The sequence below is a fragment of the Podarcis pityusensis genome (genome assembly GCF_964106645.2).
Source record: "Podarcis pityusensis genome assembly, chromosome: 13".
Classification (NCBI taxonomy): domain Eukaryota; kingdom Metazoa; phylum Chordata; class Lepidosauria; order Squamata; family Lacertidae; genus Podarcis; species Podarcis pityusensis.
The window spans coordinates 51,416,828-51,437,825 of NC_138038.1; the positions used below are offsets into that span (position 1 = coordinate 51,416,828).

At 47.1% G+C, this 20,998-nt stretch overlaps 2 protein-coding genes across 3 annotated transcripts in view; one reads left to right on the plus strand and one right to left on the minus strand.

The window, feature by feature from the left end:
* WRAP53 (WD repeat containing antisense to TP53) overlaps nt 1-5,701 on the minus strand; it is a 28,283-nt gene extending 22,582 nt beyond the window's left edge. The window contains exons 1-3 of one of the 2 annotated variants that reach the window (XM_080979813.1): nt 5,603-5,701; nt 2,609-3,066; nt 553-651 (exon numbers count right to left, since the gene is read on the minus strand). In XM_080979813.1, the coding sequence (XP_080835939.1) occupies nt 553-651; nt 2,609-2,886 (377 nt within the window). In that variant the 5' untranslated portion in view covers nt 2,887-3,066; nt 5,603-5,701. Of the gene's footprint in view, nt 1-552; nt 652-2,608; nt 3,067-5,503 lie in introns of both variants that reach the window. The other variant, XM_080979814.1, reaches the window with a different exon arrangement.
* A 2,073-nt stretch (nt 5,702-7,774) lies between these two features.
* On the plus strand, nt 7,775-20,068 carry LOC308462372 (thialysine N-epsilon-acetyltransferase-like). The gene is made up of 6 exons (XM_080980055.1): nt 7,775-8,102; nt 10,798-10,849; nt 13,761-13,844; nt 14,951-15,052; nt 17,596-17,636; nt 19,472-20,068. Exons 1-6 carry the CDS (start codon nt 8,040-8,042, stop codon nt 19,646-19,648), a joined length of 519 nt encoding a protein of 172 aa, XP_080836181.1. The 5' UTR covers nt 7,775-8,039; the 3' UTR covers nt 19,649-20,068.
* Nucleotides 20,069-20,998: the final 930 nt, after the last annotated feature.

The following is a 20,998-nucleotide window of genomic DNA, read 5'->3' on the forward strand; positions in this document are numbered from 1 at the left end:
GGACCAGAATGTGGTCTAAACCCCCCTTTAAATCCATATCAACAAAAAGAAAAGAACTCACTCTGAAAATCACCTACAGGTGGTACCTAACACCAAGAAAACTAGTGCTAATACGCCCAGGAACCTCACCAAAATGCTGGAGAGGGTGCACCTCCACAGGCACATACCTCCATATGTGGTGGGAGTGTCCCAAAATCCAACTATTCTGGACAACTATAGTTCAGCTTCAACATTTGCCAGTGACGAAGGCAGAGAGTGAAGGGAGCAGTGCGTGTTTTTGCTCCTTACAAAAGCCAGGAAATCAGAAGAACTGGGTGGCAAGAAACGGAAATTCCGACTTGAACACCAGGAAGAACTTTCTGACCATGAGAGCTGCTCAACAGTGAAAACGCTCTCCCCCCGGAGGTTGTGGACTCTCCTTACTTGGAGGTTTTTAAGCAGAGGTTGGACGGCCATCGGTCAGGGGTTCTTCAGCTGCGATTCAGGGGGTTGGACTAGATGACCCTAGGGGTCCCTTCCAAGTCTACAGTTCTACGATTCCAGTCCACTCACCATTTGCAGCCTTTAAGGAAATTCTCCTGTACGTGGCTGTACTCCACCCAGGAGCCTGTCAGAGGTTTGGGGGCCTGCGAGAAATCGTAGGTCGGGAAGCTAGAAGGGGAAGGAAAAGGAAAGTCACGCTGCGCTAAGCCAGGAACACCCAACCACCCCCTTACGAAGCTTGTTAACATCCCATTCCCCTCCCAGGATCCAGCCCGAAAGGAAGGGCAGGAGCTTCTATAGGAATACTGCAATAATAATAATAATAATTTATTATTTATACCCCACCCATCTGGCAGGGTTTCCCCTGTCACTCTGGGCGGCTCCCTAATCCCTAATAATAATAATAATAATAATAATAACATCAACAACCCTATCCCTGACCCTAAGTCCAATCCCTATCTCAAACCTCTACCCCTATTTCTAATAAATAACAATAACAATAACAATAATAATAATAATAATAAAGGATACAGGAGACCACCCCCTTCGCTCAGACACGCTGGGGCCTCACCCTCAGAAAGAGAACTCTGAAATCCAGCCCCCCTGCAATTTGTGGTGGATCAAAGTATCGATATACACAGTGGAATAAGCAGTAAGAGTAAGTCTGAAGAGAACAGTGAATGAAAGGATGGTGTAAGGCTTTCAAGCTGCCTGTGAAGATGAGTGAGGGATTTTTCTAGCACTGATAGATGAATCTATGGCCTTGTTTACACTCAAGGCTGTACCTACGACGCTACTTTTGCTTTTCCGACAAGGCCGTTGCAACTCTGCTTACCGTGAGGCTTAATTTCTACGCATGTGTAAAGGTGATGGAATTCCTAAACCTGCGTAACTTAAAGCTCTGTGAAACTGGCTTCTGTGGTTTCCCAGTAGCCGCTATTGTTCTGGCCTTGTGCGTTAAACACCACAACTGGTGTGGCTAACTGAGCACAAATAAACTGAAGTTAAGCAAACCTGTTTGTAATGTTAAGGAGTGAGAGCCTGCAAGCCTGAACTGTGCAAATTCTTAAGAGCAGACAAGTGATCTTGGATTATGCAACTGAACTTGCTTTTATTTGCACGGCCAAATTTATAACAGTGCAAAAGGAGCAAATGCACTAGGGCTCATGCCTGCAAGAAGGCAAAGGCTAAGTTTACTTCTTTTTTCAAGTAAAACTCCAACCCTACCACAAAGAAAGTTATGAAACAAAATGTGCAGGCTCCTTTCTAAGCAATTTTGGTGAGATGAGCCACACTGGCAGCTCATGCCTTTAAGTGCTTTTAGCCAATGCTGTCTTTAATAGTACAGTGGTACCTCTGGTTGCGAACGGGATCCGTTCCGGAGACCCGTTTGCAACCTGAAAAGAACACAACCCGCGTCTGCACATCGTGATTCGCCGCTTCTGCACATGCGTGTGACGTCATTTTGCACGTGTGCACATGCGCAAGCGGTGAAACCCGGAAGTAACCCTTTCCAGTACTTCCGGGTCGCTGCGGGACGCAACCTGAAAACGCGCAATCTGAAGCAAACGTAACATGAGGTATGACTGTATAAAGGTAAAGGGACCCCTGACCATTAGGTCCAGTCGTGGCCGACTCTGGGGTTGCGGCGCTCATCTCGCTTTACTGGCCGAGGGAGCCGGCGTACAGCTTCCGGGTCATGTGGCCAGCATGACTAAGCCGCTTCTGGCGAACCAGAGCAGTGCACGGAAACGCTGTTTACCTTCCCGCCGGAGCGGTACCTATTTATCTACTTGCACTTTGACGTGCTTTTGAACTGCTAGGTTGGCAGGAGCAGGGACCAAGCAACAGGAGCTCACCGCATCGCGGGGATTCGAACCACCGACCTTCTGATCGGCAAGTCCTAGGCTCTGTGGTTTAACCCACAGAGCCACTGCATTAAAAAAATAAAGCTATTGTGATTATTGTGAGACGCTTTGAGCTCAACATTTGTTGCTGGGAAAGTGGAACACAAATATTAAATCAGTAATTTAAAAAATCATCTTTCCCCTTTCTGAACTGGGCAAAGGACCCATCTGAGCTGGACCTCCACCCATCTGCCTGCAAGGCAACAACTGACACTCACTAATACTCTCCTTCCTCTGCCAACATTTCTCCTCCATCAATCGCGTCTTCCTCCTTTTCTTCCTTGAGGTGATGCGCTGTGTCCCCAATCTCGGGTTCTTCCTTCGGGGGTTTGGGCCCAGGAACTGCCTCCGCAGCAGCCCCCCCGTCTTCCTGGCCCCCATTTAGCCTTGGCACCTTTGCCGCAGGTCCAGAGATGGCCCCGGGGTCCACCTTGCTGTCGTCTGGCTGCCCCAGCTCCAGCATAACCTGATGGTCAAGGGGCGGCTCGGCATCCATCACACAAACCTCAGACGGTCCCTCGAGAGCTGCTCCTAAGAGGCACCACCGCTACTACTACTAAGAGGACAGTGTTTATGTAAGCCAGACCACCAGGGAAAGCTTGAGTGTACCGCAGCGTCAGGCGCTTCATTCATCCCAGCGTAAGGAGGTGGAGGTTGCCAAGAGGGAGGAAGGATTCTGCACGGAAAGGAAAAAGTTGCAAAATAAATAAGAATGCCCAGACCATAGCTGTCAACTTACAGATTTGAAAATAAGGGATCAGCAGCCAAAATAAGGGATTTTAGTCAACCAGCAGCCAAACGAAGCCTCAAGCGGTGGTTCCCACAGCGCAGCAACCCGGCAAAGGGGATGCAGCAAGGAAAACCACTGTCCCCTCTCCGCTGGGAAGCGCTGAGCAAAGGCGAGTCCCCAGGCAACGCGGCCGATTTGATTGGCACAAGGCATGCAAGCTCCACCACCCAGTCGTTCTCAGACTCCTTATTGGGTGAGCAACGCAGCCAAGCAACGCAGTTGGAGCCTCCCTCCTCCCTGGCCGGCAGGGAGGGAGGGAGGGAGAGGAGCTGCTTCCTTTGAAACCCGGGAAATTTAAGGGACATCATCAATAAGGGACAGCAGCGGGACAATTGTTTATTTATACCCCGCCCTTCCCGGTTCAGAAAACCGGGCTCAGGGCAGATAACAACAGATTTAAAACACTTAATTGATGCAACAAAAAACAGCATAAAATACAGTATAAAACGTAATAATAAATTCAGAATTCAAAAATCAATTTAGGGGGGAAATCCATCCAATAAACATTAGATGATCACCAGGGCTAGCTGGCTGAATTAGTCCTATTTGGGCCAGCGAGGAGACCAGGGGAGAATTAGCTGTGAATTAGCATACACCTCTATTCATAGAAAAAATACCAGAGCGGGTTACAAGATTTACACATAAAGCCAAACAAAAAACGTCAAAATCAGGAATCAGATAACTGTATTGTGGAAGATGTACTCTTAATTGCCGGAGTAAGACTGAAGGAACAGAATAGTTTCCCGCAGGTTTTTTTAAGTCACCGTGTGCTAGGTTTTAGTGTTTAAGCTACTTGGGGGTGGGAGAGACCAGCCTCCCTGTACTCCTGTTGCTCCCCAGGCCTACTGAGAGTGCTGAAAATAATAAGTGCAAAGAAAGCCAGTGGTGGGCAAGTTGTTAAGAGTGCTGAACTAGGACCTAGGAGAGAGACCAGGGTTCAAATTCCTCCACTTGAATACATGAAGCAGCTCACTGAATCACTGCCTCTCTCCTCCTAACTTACCCCAAGGTTGTTGTTGGGGATTAAATGACATGGAGAACCCCATATTCCAAGCAGAAAAGCTGGAATATTATTCATTTCATAATATTCATAATATTAATTTTTCATCCTTCTGCTACATATGCTGTTTTAAATGTGCATTTTATATTAGACTTCCTTTAGTAATGTTTTCTTTTGAAATATTTATATTTTTTTGTTAACACTGCTGCATTAAATGCGCCTTCTGTACTTGACCTCCTTTGTAATGTTTTTATGATAACCTTTTTTGTTAACTATGCTGCATGTTTTATTTTGAAATCTTTCAAGATAATATTTCAGTTTTCTGCTAATTATGTTGCTTCGAACACATACTTTATATTTGACTTTCTTCTGTGATGTTTCATTCTGGGTTGTTTTACATGGATTTTTTAATGTGGGGTTTGTGTTTTCATTTTGCATTTTTAATGCTCTGACCCACCCTGAGGCGGTATACAAATTTAATATATAAAAGGCTTGCAAACCACTTTGAGATTCCCCCCCAAACACATAAAAACAGAAAGTGGCGTCGAAAGGAAATGAATAATAATGATGTATCGATTGTAATGAAAGAAACAAACCTCAAAGCCATTCACAAAAAGTGATAAAATCCGAGAAAGTGAAATGAACAAACCTCAAATTGCTTCACGAAAAGAGCAATAAAATTGTGGGGAGGAAAGATCAGACGTACTTTAAAACATAAGAAAGTGAAAACATTAAAGCAGATCAAGATTCACGCCAACTTTCCAAGCAGCCTTGTGTAAACGAGAATGTTTTGGGCTTTTTTAAAAAGAGAAGAGCGAACTCTAGATGTCAACAGGCAGGGAGTTCCAAAGTACAGGTGCAATAGAAGAGAAGACGACGAAAATGATGGACTTTGCAGAAGTGGTGAAGCTGACGGGAAAAAATCCAAAACCAGCACGATCAAGTATTCCAAAAAGATTGGAATAATTTATCCAGTATTTGAAAAAACATTGTAAGCCATTAACATCACCAGTAAGGTTGCCTGAAGCCTTGTAATGAGAAATCATCTTCCTTTTCACGTTTATTTAAATCTTGAGGTACCTTGTAGCGAGTTTAATTAAAATTAATTAAGAGTTTAATTAAAACGTATTAAATGATATGATAAAAAGGTCAATTTTGGAAGCCACGAGGTGGGAGGGAAGGAAGTCGACAGGCTCTAGAGAGCCAGAAAGTGGAGAATAATGATGTGATTATATATTATAAAATGGAAAATTAATAAAAATTATATTTTAAAAAAAACCAAATACAAAGTGCAGGCGCAATAAATAAAAGTAAATAAATTACCTATTTTAAGGGGAGGGGCTGGAGGGTGGGGGTGCAAGCACAGAAAAAGCGCCCCCCTCCCAGTCTCCCCCCGCCCAGAGAACAGGAGCGCCCCTTTACCTCCCAGCAGCTCCCCAACAGCAACTCATGGGCAGCCACTGGAGGCGGCCATGACACCCCGCCGGCTCCGCCCACTCCCGTCTCGCGAGAGCTGGAAGGCTCGGGATCCCTCTCGCGAAACGCTCCCCCCCCCGCCCCCCCCACCCTACCCATAGAGATACGAAAAGCTGCTAGAGCGGCGCGCGGCGCCTCGGTGTTTGGAGGGGGAGGTTCCGGGTTTGCAACGGGGTGGGCGGGGTGGGGGAATGGAACCCGCGAGTTTTGCCAGAGACGTGTGAATGCGCAGTCGCGTGTCCGCGCTCCCCGTCCCGAACAAAAAAGGTGGCAGGAGGAGGAGGGTGCCGGTGTTGGCCAAGGGCAATGCAAAATGGAAAAAGAAAAAAGGAAGTCTGCGGCTAACAGGGTGGCTTACAACAACCTTGCAGTTGTGATAGGAATTTTGAGGTCTTAGATATATGGTAATGTTCATTATATATATATATATATATATATATGTGTGTGTGTGTGTGTGTGTGTGTAGGGTATATATATATATATATATATGCAGAATTTATCATGCGAAAGGCTGGGCTGGATGAATCCCTAGCCGGAATTGAGATTGCCGGAAGAAATATCAACAATCTCAGAAATGCAGATGACACAACCTTGATGGCAGAAAGTGAGGAGGAATTAAAGAACCTTTTAATGAGGGTGAAAGAGGAGAGCGCAAAATATGGTCTGAAGCTCAACATCAAAAAAACGAAGATCATGGCCACTGGGCCCATCACCTCCTGGCAAATAGAAGGGGAAGAAATGGAGGCAGTGAGAGATTTTACTTTTTGGGCTCCATGATCACTGCAGATGGTGACAGCAGCCACGAAATTAAAAGACGCCTGCTTCCTGGGAGAAAAGCAATGACAAACCTAGACAGCATCTTAAAAAGCAGAGACATCACCTTGCCAACAAAGGTCCGTATCGTAAAAGCTCTGGTTTTCCCAGTAGTGAAGTATGGAAGTGAGAGCTGGATCATCAAGAAGGCTGATCGCCGAAGAATGGATGCTTTTGAATTCTGGTGCTGGAGGAGACTCTTGAGAGTCCCATGGACTGCGAGAAGATCAAACCTCTCCATTCTGAAGGAAATCAGCCCTGAGTGCTCACTGGAAGAACAGATCGTGAAGCTGAGGCTCCAAGACTTTGGCCACCTCATGAGAAGAGAAGACTCCCTGGAAAAGACCCTGATATTGGGAAAGATGGAGGGCGCAAGGAGAAGGGGACGGCAGAGGACGAGATTGTGGGAGAGTGTTCTCAAAGCTACCAGCATGAGTTTGACCAAACTGTGGGAGGCAGTGGAAGACAGGAATCCCTGGCGTGCTCTGGTCCAGGGGGCCACGAAGAGTCGGACACGACGAAACGACTAAACAACAACAATGTTCATAAGTGTACCAATCAAGCACATACATAGATCAGAACAGGAAGACCGACCTGAAACCATTTTGATTCCCAAACTGACCAAATGTTTTCCCTGCAAGGAGGGAAGGGGTGAGGGAGCCTTCCCATTGTCTCAGGAATTGAGTAATCAACATTTTAATGGGTGACAGACTATCAGGAAAGGCAATCAGATAATCTGGAAAACAGGAAAAACAACATTCAAATTTCTGTTTTAGACCGCCTTTTCTGTGATAGATATGATGTCTCTGGGATGGTGGTTTTGAGCTACACCCCTTCTGTGATGTATGTATGATGTTTCTGGGGGTGGTCTTGATCTACAGGGTGGCAATTTCAAAAGTCTTTATAAGGCCTTACACACCATTTTTCTGGGTCCCTCCTCTCCTTCAGGTGAGGGGAGCACCCTGTTGCAACAGATCAATAAAGGCCAAGCCTACAGGCTGCTGTTTTGCTCCAAGTAATCCTGGTTGGTGTCTTTGTTTTTTGTCCAAGGGAGCCCTCGGATTTTTCCGTTAACAGGATGTCCAGAAATCTCTGCCTTTTGCATGTCCGGAATGTAACCTCTGCCCATTTTCCCATCTGTCCCTGCCCGTGGCTGGTATGCAACGCCCCCCTCCCATCTAAAGGGGGCCACCCTTCAACCAAAACCCTCACCCTAAGTGACCTCCTGGGTTGCTTGCCCATAGCCCAGCCCTGCTTGGGTCAAGACTGCTTCAAGGAGGAGGTGAAAGTGATGCAAGCTCATGCCAAAAGAAGTTAATTTTCACCAGGGGGGGAAGAACCTTGTCGCCTGTTTATGGGTCAGGGTTTGCAAACCGGCACAGCTCCCCAAGAAAACAGCTGAGCGTCAGCAAATTGAGATGGCCTAGTGACCCAAAGCCGAGGGAGGGGGGGAGGGAGGGACCCCTCCCACTGTCAAATCCTGCGAAGCAGGAAAAAAGAGAGATCATCCCTTCAGTAGATCAGAGTCCAGGACAGGAGAGCAGAGAGCAAGGATCCCGGAGGAGTCAGCATGAGTTACATTATACGCCCCTGGGTGGCAGGAGACCTTAAGGCCATCATGCGACTTATTAGGGTAAGAGATTTGGGGGTGGGAGGGCGAGGAGAGCACCCAGAAAGCAGGAGATTTGGGTACAGGGAGTGCCTTAGACCCAGAGCTGGATTTCTCCCCACCCCATTTATGGTTGGGGTGTACGGGGCATTCGGGAAAGAGAAATTACCGTATTTTTCGCTCTATAAGACGCATCAGACCACAAGACGCACCTAGTTTTTGGAGGAGGAAAACAAGAAACAAAATATTCTGAATCTCAGAAGCCAGAAAAGCAAGAGGGATCGCTGCGCAGTGAAAGCAGCAATCCCTCTTGCTGGTCTGGCTTCTGGGATAGTTGCACAGCCGGCATTTGCTCCATAAGACGCCCACACATTTCCCCTTACTTTTTAGGAGGGAAAAAGTGAGTCTTATAGAGAAAAAAATACAGTACCTCTGTTGAGGGACACGTCATGCTCCTTCTGGGGTGGTTTGTCCACCTCTGGACCCCATCCTGCGCTCTGCTCTCACCTGCGGCTCCGAGAAGCTGTCAGCGTGCGACAGCGGCCACACACCGGGAACGGCTTCAACCGGCCGGCTGAACCAGGCGAGGGGAGCCAGTGGGTCTCAAAGCCTCGGGGAGTTAGGGACATCCTCTGCCTGTGAGGACAGACTCTAGAAGATGGAGCAGACGAGACCAGGAGTGGGTCTAATGGTCAAGAGGGAACGAGGGGCAAATGGGGCTCGTCCACCTGGGAAGGGAGCCCATCTTGGGGAAGGAAAACTGATCCTCAACCTCCTCTGCCTTGCCGGACATCTTCAGGATGTGCTGGGCCCAGGGGTAACCCGTGAAATGCAATCCATTCCCAGTCCCAAATCCAAGGGTTCTGCGAGGAGTCAGTCTGACAGGGCTGAGGCAGGAAACCAGGCAAGGACAGGTACAGGATCTCAGGCAGGATCTAGCATACAGCAATGTTGCTTCCACAACCTGGGGCAGGGTCCAGCAGCCTTTTATCTTTGTCGGGGTAACAGCCGGTCCTGCTCCCCCAGCGACTCGCCTCCCTGCCTCGCCCAAAGGCAAGCACTCCTCCTGCGAGTACTCAGGTCTCTCCTTCTCTCCGACCTCAGTCTCTGCAGCTCAGGAGACGTCGGTGGGTTACTAGACCCAGGGGCCGCCTTAGCCCCTCCTGACCCAACCGGTAGTGGAGCAGCTGTAAGTGATGGCCCAGCTGGAGGCAACAAGGTCATCCCCGCATCTGGAGCCAGGGCAGGATCAGGCCCCTGACTCGGCCCAGCTGGGGTTTGTTGCAGGGGGACCTGTGCAGACCGGGGCTCTTCAGGATCAGAACCCAGACTAGGTTCAGCTGCCGCCTGGGGCAAAGGATCCGGTGGGGACTGAGACTCCTCTGGCTCCGAGCCTGAGCCTCAGGCCATCACACAGAAGAAAAGGCTCTGGAGTAAACCCTACTAAAATCTGGAGCGGAGTCCCTGAGAGGGTTGGATAAGGCCTTGTACGCCTCCTTCCAGCAACCCCTGGAGCCACCCAGCTCGTCGGACTAGGTCCGCGGGTCCCTGCGGAAGAAAATGAGCTCAGCCGGAGACAGGAGCAAACTGCAGAAGATCCAAGTTTATTGCGCAACAGGTTCAAGGCGAGATTGAACCCCGAGGAAGGGGTGACATGAACTTTTGAAACTTCCCTCCATGTCCCAGAATACAGTGCAAAATACATCACAGATTACATCATGAATACATTAAGGAGAGGTTGGGTTACACCGGATTAACATATGGAGGAGGGAGGGGGGAATATGCAGAGCTGGAGATATGCGCAGATAAGCACTTCCTGAGTACCGGTGATGAGAAGTCAGTGGTCCATGTATGCATATTCTGTCACCTGGCATTCCCCTGATGAAAGGCTTGGCAGAGTGATTTGACAGGATTAGGGTCTTGACACCTTGGTTGAGAGATTATGGAGGACAGGGGAGGTGTCATGGAGTCCTAGAGAAATTGAGCAAATTGGCACGTTGATTTTCTATGAATTTTATAGATTCTAGTCCCTTTTGACATTGACAATTGGAAATAAATGGATATATTGTAGCGAAGAAGAAGGTGAAGAAGACATGCCCCCCCTTTCCGTATCAATAAACAAACCATTCGTTTATTAACTTTGCATTCCACCCGCTCAAGGTGGTGAACATTTGTTATTTATTCATGTATCCCATTTACTGACCGCTTTGATCATCCCAGGATCTCAAGGCATTGTAGATAGCTCTCTCCCCGCCCCCATTTCATGCTCACAAGAACCCTGTGAGGTAGGCTAGGCCAGGCACAGGCAAACTCAGCCCTCCAGATGTTTTGGGACTACAACTCCCATCATCCCTGACCACTGGTCCTGTTAGCTAGGGCTGATGGGAGTTGTAGTCCCAAAACCTCTGGCGGGCCGGAGTTTGCCTATACCTGGGCTAGGCTAAGGAGACAGCGACTGGCTGAGTGGAGGATTTCAACCCTGCTCTCCCGGGTCCTAGGCCGATGCAGTGACCACTATGCCACACTCGGATGGGCAGGCATGGCTCCTTGGGTCTGAAATCCTGGAGAGATGCTGTTGCCATTCAGTGTAGGCAATGCTGGGCTGGATGCACCAATGGTCAGAGTCGGTAGAAGTCAGTTTCCTATGTCCCTACGATGCGGCTGGCATTGTAATCCAAGGGCCTTGCACGACTCATGCACAACATTTTGCTTCTTCCAGGAATCTGCAGCTTTCCACAAAGCTTTGGACCAGCTGACAACCACCCCAGAACGTAAGGAAAATTCTGCAGCAATGGCAGCGTTTCGTGGGTTTGTTTCTGTTTGTTTTGATTTTGAGTTTCAAAGCTTTACTGCAGGACAGTCTTAAAAGAGTTGAAAATAAAGCTTACAAAGATACCAAGTAATACATCGCTCCGCTGAGTTCTCGGGTTCCATTTTCTGCCAAAAGAAACCACTCGGGTTTTCAGCAGTGAGTCATTATTTAGCCCAGGGTTTTCCAAACTTGGTTCTCCAGCCGCTTTTGGACTACAACTCCCTTCATTCCTAGCTAACAGGAGGACCAGTGGTCAGGAATGATGGGAACTGATGATGGCAGCATTTCGTATTTAAATGGATTGCAGCTGGCACACTGCCCTGTAACCTTGAGGGATGGCATCTCTCCCCACACCCTCCTTGACAGCAGCCCTGGGTGCTTCCAGACTGTCACCTGTTTTGGGGTGGGGATTCCCCCGAAAGATCAGAGGGGTGGTTTTTTTTGCAATAAGGAAAGTGATGGGAAAATGCAATGGGAAAGTACAGTGGTATCTCGGGTTACAGACACTTCAGGTTACATACGCTTCAGATTACAGACTCCACTAACCCAGAAATATTACCTCGGGTTAAGAACTTTGCTTCAGGATAAGAACAGAAATCATGCTCTGGCGGCGCAGCAGCAGCAGGAGGCCCCATTAGCTAAAGTGGTGCTTCAGGTTAAGAACAGTTTCAGGTTAAGAACGGACCTCCAGAACGAATTAAGTACTTAGCCCGAGGTACCACTGTATGAGATAAGATTCGCTTTGATGAACCGCCGTCTAACCTACCTGTCAACAAATCAAGATAAATGCTCTATAAATGGGATGCCTGTAGGATAAGAGTATTCTCAGCCTTCCCCCCGGTTTCTGAATTCTGCCTTTTGCAAGACCTTCGGATTCTACACTAGTAGAAAGCAAAATGGCTCTCACAAACTGGGATTTGGTTCACCCCCATCTCCATAACAAACATCAATCTATCGATCTATTGATCTATCTATTGTCTGTCTGTCTGTCTACAGTGGTACCTCAGTTTATGAACTTAATCCGTTCTGAAAGTCCGTTCTTAAACCGAAACCATTCTTAAACCAAGGCACACTTTCCCTAATGAGGCCTCCCACCGCTGGTGCCCTTCCACCGTTCAGATTCTGTTCTTAGACCGAGGTAAAAGTTAAAGCTATGATTTTCCCAGTAGTGATGTATGGAAGTGAGAGCTGGACCATAAAGAAGACTGATCACCGAAGAATGGATGCTTTTGAACTATGCTGCTGGAGGAGACTTTTGAGAGTCCCATGGACTGCATGAAGATCAAACCTACCCATTCGGAAGGAAATCAGCCCTGAGTGCTCACTGGAAGGACAGAACGTGAAGCTGAGGCTCCAAGACTTTGGCCACCTCATGAGAAGAGAAGACTCCCTGGAAAAGACCCTGATGTTGGGAAAGATGGAGGGCACAAGGAGAAGGGGACGACGGAGGACGAGATGGTGGGACAGTGTTCTCGAAGCTACCAGCATGAGTCTGACCAAACTGCGGGAGGCAGTGGAAGCAGGAGGGCCTGGCGTGCTCTGGTCCAGGGGGTCACGAAGAGGCGGACACGACTAAATGACTCAACAACAACAAATTATGCATTTTGTTACTATAGTTATTGCTATAAACTCAAATTTCCAATACATCTATTCTTAATTCTCTTCACAATAATGTATAAATTACTCCTTACAAAACTTCTTTTAACCCAACAAGCGATGTCAATTGATTACAATTGCTTTCCAGATATGTCGAAAACTTCTTCCATCCCTTTAGGAAAGTTTGGTACTGCTTGTTCTGAGTTTTCCCTGTTAGTCTCGCCATCTTGGCATAGTTCATCAATTTCTCTTGCCATTCTTCTTTAGTTGGTATTTCTTCTTGTTTCCATCTTTGGGCTAATACAGTAGTGTCCTTGCTGCAGTTATCGCATATAAAAACAGGTTTTTTCATCATTCTTATGAATTTCTGTACCCACAATACCCAATAGAAGGCCTTCTGGGGTTTTTTAAACAAATGTATATTTCAACATTTTTTCCTTCTCATTATAAATCATTTCCCAGAAGTCCTTCACTTTCTTACATTCCTACCACATATGATAAAAGGTACCTTCTTTTTCTTTACATTTCCAACATTTATTATCTATTTTATACATTTTGGCTAATTTTGCTGGTGTTCTATACGTATATACCACCATCATTTTATTTTATTTTATTTTTATTCATTTTTAAACATATCAGTTCCAACAGTCATACAACATATCTTCTCATCTTATACAATATTTTAGACTTCCATCAACACCTCTGGTGATTTTCCGTTCTTTATCACTTATTCTGCATTTCTTAATTTCTGTATTACATTTAATTGTCCTTAACTAATAATTCTTTTCATAGTCATTCTTGCAGTATTTCAAATAGTCCACCTTACAAAACTTCTTGCAGTCCTACTAGCGTAGTCTGTTCATCACAATTACTTTTCAAAAAGTTCATATATTTACTCCAGTCTTCTAAGAATCTCTGATCCCGCAGGTTTCGAATCCTTCCTGTTAATTTATCTAATTCTGCATAGTCCATCAACTTCATCCTCCATTTCTTAATAAATGTATATTTCAACATCTGTTTCATCTCATTATATATCATTTCCCAGAAGCTTTTCACTTTTTTACATTCCCACCACATGTGATAAAAGTTCCTTCCTTTTCTTTACTATCTATCCTTCTATATACCACCATCATTTTCATAATGTTTTCTTTCAATGCACTACATGCAGTAAATTTTATTCCCTCATTCCATACTTTTTTTGTATATTATGACCAATATCTATAGCCCAATGAATCATAACAGTGTTTTAAATAAATCTGTCCCTTTCTTCCTAGTTCTCAGAAAAGATGGGTTTGAGAAAGATTCCACCTTTGGGTGCCTCGTAGCTGAGCTGCCCCCGGAACAGAAGAGCAAAGACGGTAAGCAAAAGAGGCGGACTGAGCCTTGCAAGGGAAAATGCTAAACTTCTTTTTGGCATGGGCGGGAAAGTGGAGCAGCGTTGCCTAGTGGGCGGGGAAAGCCAAGGAAACTGGCTATATATATATATAGCTCAGCAGGTAAGGGACAGAAATACAAAACCGGGATGATTATCAAGATGAGGAACGATTGTCGGGGTTGTCGATTTATTACGAGATACGCTGCAGGGTGAAGGGAGGTGGAGACGGCCGCTAAGCCGGATGTCTTTAAAAGAGAATTAGGCAAATTCGTGGAGGAAGAGAGGGCCATTGTTGATGATTTGACGTTTTCATCCCCAAAAAGTTTTTGATTTGAGTTTCTACTGAAATGAGGCTGCATTTTAATGTTGTATTTTGATCTTGTTTTTAAGTCAACCTGGCCTTGGGCTGGTTAACATCCCATAATATCCTTTTAAATAGGCTTGTGGGAGGTTTAGATTATTGGTTTGGTTTGTTCTTGTTTTTCTTATGTATGTATGTATTTTGTGTTTTTATCTTGTATTTTGATGCCCTGAGATCTACAGATGAAGGGTGATATACAAATTTAATTAATAAATAAAAATAAAAACAAAAACTACTGTATTTTTCCGTATACAGTCATACCTCGGGTTACAGACGCTTCAGGTTGCGTTTTATCAGGTTGCAGACCACCGAAATCCGGAAGTACCGGAATGGGTTACTTCTGGGTTTCGGCGCTCGCACATGCGCAGAAATGCCAAATCGCAACCCGCACTTGCACAGATGCGCCACTGCAGGTTGTGGGCGCTGCGGGTTGCGAACGTGCATCGGATCACGTTCGCAACCCGAGCGTCCACTGTATAAGACTATGTTTTCCCCCTAAAAAATAATGTCCAAAATTTGGGGGCGTCTTATACACAGGGCCATCCCATTTTCTTAAATCAGGGTCCCCCAAAAAACAGGGGGTGTCTTATAGACGGAAAAATATGGTAATCATAAAACTGGAGGTGAACTGATGCTGAATTTGGGCTTCTGCTGGTGTTGGGAATTATCGCCCAGCCCATTCCCTCTTAATATGCTTTTTAATTTTGCTCCTCCTCCCTGCTCTCCAGGTCGCACAATAGTCGGGTACCAGTTCCATTACCTGTCCTACTGCACGTGGTACGGCAGAATCCTCTTCGGCGAAGATCTCTACGTTGTGCCAGAATTCCGAGGTACTCGGGAAGTTGGGTGCCTCTGAACATGTGCAGAGTGCACTCCTCTCTCTTCTCACTGAGCGCACAGACCATAATCAGTAAACTAGGATGAGGAATAGTGAAGGATCGGAGGGCAGATAAGCGGGAAAAACTTCATAGCCTTTTTTGGGTCCATTTTATGGGTTTGCTGAATGGGTCTGACTCATAGCTGTCAACCGTCCCTTATTTGGCGGGAAAGTCCCTTATCCCAGCGCCGTGTCCCGCTGCCGTCCCTTATTGATGATGTCCCTTAAATTTCCCGGGTTTCAAAGGAAGCAGCTCCTCTCCCTCCCTCCCTGCCGGCCAGGGAGGAGGGAGGCTCCAACTGGGTTGCTTGGCTGCGTTGCTCACCCAATAAGGAGTCTAAGAACGACTGGGGGGTGGAGCTTGCATGCCTTGTGCCGATCAAATCGGCCGCCTTGCCTGGGGACTCGCCTTTGCTCAGCGCTTCCCAGCGGAGAGGGGACGGTGGTTTTCCTTGCTGCATCCCCTTTGCCGGGTTGCTGCGCTGTGGGAACCACCGCTCGAGGCTTCGTTTGGCTGCTGGCTGGGCTTTCTGCCTTTGGCTCAGAAGTTGAACATACCTGTGCTCTGAAAATCCCTTATTTTGGCTGCTGATCCCTTATTTTCGAGGCTGCTGGTCCCTTATTTTCAAATCTGTAAGTTGACAGCTATGATCTGACTGTTGGGGAAGTGGTTGTTGCAGTTGCAATAAAGTGTCTGGATAGTTGCCTGCTGATAAGAGTCAGTTCTGTTGTAAACAAAATCTGCCCTTCTTCCCTTATGGGGTATCCAAGAGCCTGTATAGAGTCCTTAAGTGGGTTCCCTATCGGTAGGAGAAAATAGCAGAGGCCAACCAGAGAATATTGAGAAGCAAAGCGGCTAGTAAGCCTGATCTTTATTAAAGCTGTTGCAACAGGGTCCTCATACATAAATTCCCACAACAGTTCTTTCACCCAGTTTCGCCTCTGGCCCTGCCCATCTCTGGTAAGTGGCCCCCAGAAGGTTGTGTGCATGGGAATCTGGCCCTCAGACTAAAAAAAGGTTCACACTGCAACAGCTTTTTTTAAAAAAGTCCTGAAGCGAATGCAACCTGTGTCCGCACGTCTGCGCGTGTGCAGGTTGCGTTCCGGCGCTTCCACGCATGCGCGTGATGTCATTTTGAGTGTCTGCGCATGCGTGCACAGCGAAACCTGGAAATAACGCGCTCCGTTACTTCCGGGTCACCGCAGAGCGGAACCCGAAAATATTCATCTCAAAGTGTATTTACCCTGAGGTATGACTGTAGTCCTAACACCCTGCTAATGTATTAACCTGGGTACAGTGCTTCTGTGTGTGTACAGAGTTTATATATATATAGAGAGGCTGTGGGTTAAACCACAGAGCCTAGGACTTGCCAATCAGAAGGTTGGCGGTTCGAATCCCCGTGACGGGGTGAGCTCCCGTTGCTCGGTCCCTGCTCCTGCCAACCTAGCAGTTCGAAAGCACGTCAAAGTGTAAGTAGATAAATAGGTACCGCTCCAGCGGGAAGGTAAACGGCGTTTCCGTGCGCTGCTCTGGTTCGCCAGAAGGGGCTTAGTCCTGCTGGCCACATGACCCGGAAGCTGTACACCGGCTACCTCGACCAGTAAAGCAAGATGAGCGCCGCAACCCCAGAGTCGGTCACGACTGGACCTAATGGTCAGGGGTCCCTTTACCTTTACCTCTCTCTCTCTCTCTCTCTCTCTCTCTCTCTCTCCCTATCTCTCTCTCTCTATATATATAATTTGGCAATATTAACTGAACCAAGCTGTGCTGGGCCCAGGGGTAACCCGTGAAATGCAATCCAGTCCCAGTCCCAAATCCAAGGGTTCTGCGAGGAGTCAGTCTGACAGAGCCGAGGCAGGAAACCAGGCAAGGTCAGGCACAGGATCTCAGGCAGGATCTAGCATACAGCAATGTTGCTTCCACAACCTGGAGCAGGGTCCAGCAGCCTTTTATCTTTGCCGGGGTAACGGCCGGTCCTGCTCCCCCAGCAACTCGCCTCCCTGCCTCGCCCAAAGGCGAGCACTCCTCCTGCGAGTACTCAGGTCTCTCCTTCTCTCCGACCTCAGTCTCTGCAGCTCAGGAGACGTCGGTGGGTTCCTAGACCCAGAGGCCGCCTCAGCCTCCCCTGACCCAGCCGGTAGCGGAGCAGCTGTAAGTGATGGCCCAGCTGGAGGCAACGAGGTCGTCCCCGCATCTGGAGCCAGGGCAGGCTCAGGCCCCTGACTCAGCCCAGGTGGTGCTTGTTGCAGGGGAACCTGGACAGACTGGGGCTCTTCAGAATCAGGCCCCAGACTTGGTTCAGATGATGCCTGAGGCAAAGGATCCGGTGCGGACTGAGACGCCTCTGGCTCCGCGTCCGAGCCCGAGTCCCAGGCCATCGCACAAGCAGATCTTTTTAAACCGAGAAAACGCTCAAAGACTAGTTCAGAATGTCCACAGCTAAAAATGAAGTGTGATTAACTTGTTCATTCATTTCCTCCCGTTTTCCCAACCAGGCAAAGGCATTGGCACGAGTTTAATGAATAAAGTGGCAAAGGTGAGGCTGAACGGATGTGTGTGTGTTTGTGTGTGTGCCGTTGTTGTTGTTGTTGTTGTGAAGGAGCCTGGCTAGCCACCCCTGACTGAACCAGGCCAGAGTGTGAACGGACTATTTATCCGTTTCTTACATTTATACCACACCTCCTCGTCCAAGGAGGTCAAGGTGGTGTACATAGTTCTCCCCCTCCTCTTCATCATATCCTTGCAACAACCCTGCAAAGTAGGTCAGGCTGAGACCGTCCCAGTACGTTTCCGAGCACAATTCAAAGTGTTGGTGTTGACCTTTAAAGCCCTCAAAGGCCCAGTAGACCTGAAGGAGCGTCTCCACCCCCATCGTCCAGCCCGGACACTGAGGTCCAGCTCCAAAGGCCTTCTGGCGGTTCCCTCCCTGTGAGAAGCCAAGTTACAGGGAACCAGGCAGAGGGCCTTCTCGGTGGTGGCGCCCGCCCTGTGAAACGCCCTCCCACCAGATGTCAAAGAGAAAAATAACTACCAAAATTTTAGAAGACATCTGAAGGCAGTCCTGTTTAGGGAAGCTTTTAATGTTTAATAGGTTATTGTATTTTAGTGTTTTATTGGAAGCCGCCCAGAGTGGCTGGGGAAACCCAGCCAGATGGCCGGGGTATAAATAAATTATTATTATTATTATTATTATTATTATTATTAAAAGCTCATTTCTCTGCTGAAAGAATTATTTAGCCGCTGTCGTTTGATGGCATTTTACCATTGTACTGTTGAGAGTGTATTAACTTATGGTCTATGTGTTGGAAGCCGCACGGTCAGGGAAAAAAACAACGCTGTCCAGGGTTGTAAAGACTGTGGAGAGAATAACTGGGTGCACTCTTCCCACCTTGGATCAAATCTATGTTTCCAGGTGCCATAAGAAAGCTGCAGAAAGCAGGATAGTGCGCAACCCAGAAATGATCTCTTTCAGCTTCTGCCTTCTGGAAGAAGGTACAGGGTTATAAAGACTAGGACTAGCCGCCTGAGAAAGAGTTTCTATCCAAATGCGATTTTGGTTTTAAACGCAGTGTAAGGTAGTCTCTGTGGGAGTATACAGTGGTGCCTCGCAAGACGAAATTAATCCGTTCCGCGAGTCTCTTCGTCTTGCGGTTTTTTCGTCTTCCGAAGCACGGCTATTAGCGGCTTAGCGGCTATTAGCGGTTTAGCGGCTATTAACGGCTTAACGGCTTAGCGGCTTTACGAAAAAGGAAACAAACTTGCAAGAACTCGCAAGACATTTCGTCTTGCGAAGCAAGCCCATAGGGAAATTCGTCTTGCGGAACGACTCAAAAAACGGAAAACTCTTACGTCTAGTGAGTTTTTCGTCTTGCGAGGCACCACTGTATTGTATTTAATTATGGGGTATCAGAGTTTTTAGGGGGTTAAACAGGCTGGGATAGCAGGCTTGTTGGTTTTTGAATGTCTGGCGTAGATTTTTTCAATTTCGTTGTTCTGTATGGGACAATGACAAAAAAGATTATCGTATCGTAAAGGTTCCCAGGGATTGTAAGTACGGTACCCAAAATTCTTTGAGGCAGATGTTCTTAAGGTTGTACGTTGCCTAAGATCTTTTCATAAAGGGCAGTTTTATTCCTGTTTAGACCCACCCACCCAGATGCTTAGAAGGCCGAGATGATGCTAATCTGCTTTTAGGATTTTAACTGCCGTGTCTTTTAAAGTTGAGTTGCAGATTTCACTTGATTTTCTTGCTTTTATCCTTTTTTTGTAAACTGCTTTCAGCCCCCCCCCCACACAATGAAGAGGTATGGAAAATTTTTATGAAATAAAATTAATAAATAACGGCCTCCAATTCCGCCCCCACCCCCTCAGATCGCATTGGAGAAAGGCTGCTCTGAGTTCCGCTTCATCTGTGCCCGGTGGAACCAGCCGGCGATGGATTTCTACGCCAAGTTGGGAGCCGTGAACGTCACAATTCAGGACCACTGGCACCTCTGCCACATCGAAGGAGCGCATGTCCAGAAGCTAGCGCAGCAAGCGAGGAAATAGCAGCCGAGATATAATGGCAGTAGTTGTTTGGCCCAGAAAATTATTCAGGATTTCTTTTCATGCCCCTGGCTCCAAGCCCTAGAGGCCATTTTGGCAAAGGTTTAGGCCCATTCCTGCTGGACGGACCTTCACCAAGCCAGGCGCCCTCTGGGAATTTTGGACTACAACTCCCATCAGACCCCGGGAGCTTGGCTGTGCTTGCTCAGTGAAATATACTCAGAGTCGAGAGTGGATTTCATGCTCTTTATTCAGCTCATGGTGGGTGGAGGAATGAAAGTTCCCCCAAAGTATCTGCTTTATATACATCATTTACACAATGGGCTGCACGTGATTGGCTAATTCCGGAATTCTCCTGTAGGCCAATCAGGTTGTGGATTCACTTCCATCTGGAGCTGGATTGGGTGGCTCCTGCAGACCAATCATACTGCTGCATTCTAGGACCAATCAGACTGCTGCATTCTGAATCCTATTGTTCTAGGACCAATCAGACTGCTGCATTTTGGATCCTATTGTTCTAGGACCAATCAGACTGCTGCATTTTGGATCCTATTGTTCTGGGACCTATCAGACTGCTGCATTCTGGATCCTATTGTTCTGGGACCAATCAGACTGCTGCATTCTGAATCCTATTGTTCTAGGGCCAATCAGACTGCTGCATTTTGGATCTTATTGTTCTAGGACCAATCAGACTGCTGCATTCTGAATCCTATCGTTCTGGGACCAATCAGACTGCTGCATTCTGAATCCTATTGTTCTGGGACCAATCAGACTGCTGCATTTTGGATCCTATTCAACTCAGTACATAACACTCAGGATAATGGGAGTTGTAGTCCAAAGCATCTGGAGGGCGCCTGGTGGATGAAGGTTGCGCTATACCCCGAACCCCTGTCTGTCTCTCCCAGGAACCCCGGAGTCCTGGATCCTTAGGCTTTCTTCTGTCCCCGCAAATCCTGCTTTTCTTGATAATATTTTATTGATTTTCCAAAAATAACATTTATAAAAACAACAACAATACAAATCCAAAACAGATCAAGCTGGCTTCCCCCTAGTCCCTTCCTTGGTTCCATTATTACTCAACATACCGCATGTTCATTGCTAGATTTAAAAACCATATAAATTACGTACCTGTTGTCCATTCATATCCAAATTACAATTAGTCCTAACACCGTGCTAATGTATTAACCTGGTACAATGCTTCTGTGTAATTGGGTGCCCTCTTCCCACCTTGGATCAAATCTACGTTTCCAGGTGTCGTAAGAAAGCTGCAGAGATAGTGCAGGATAGTGCGCACCCCGGAAATGATCTCTTTCAGCTTCTGCCTTCTGGAAGAAGGGACAGGGTTATAAAGAC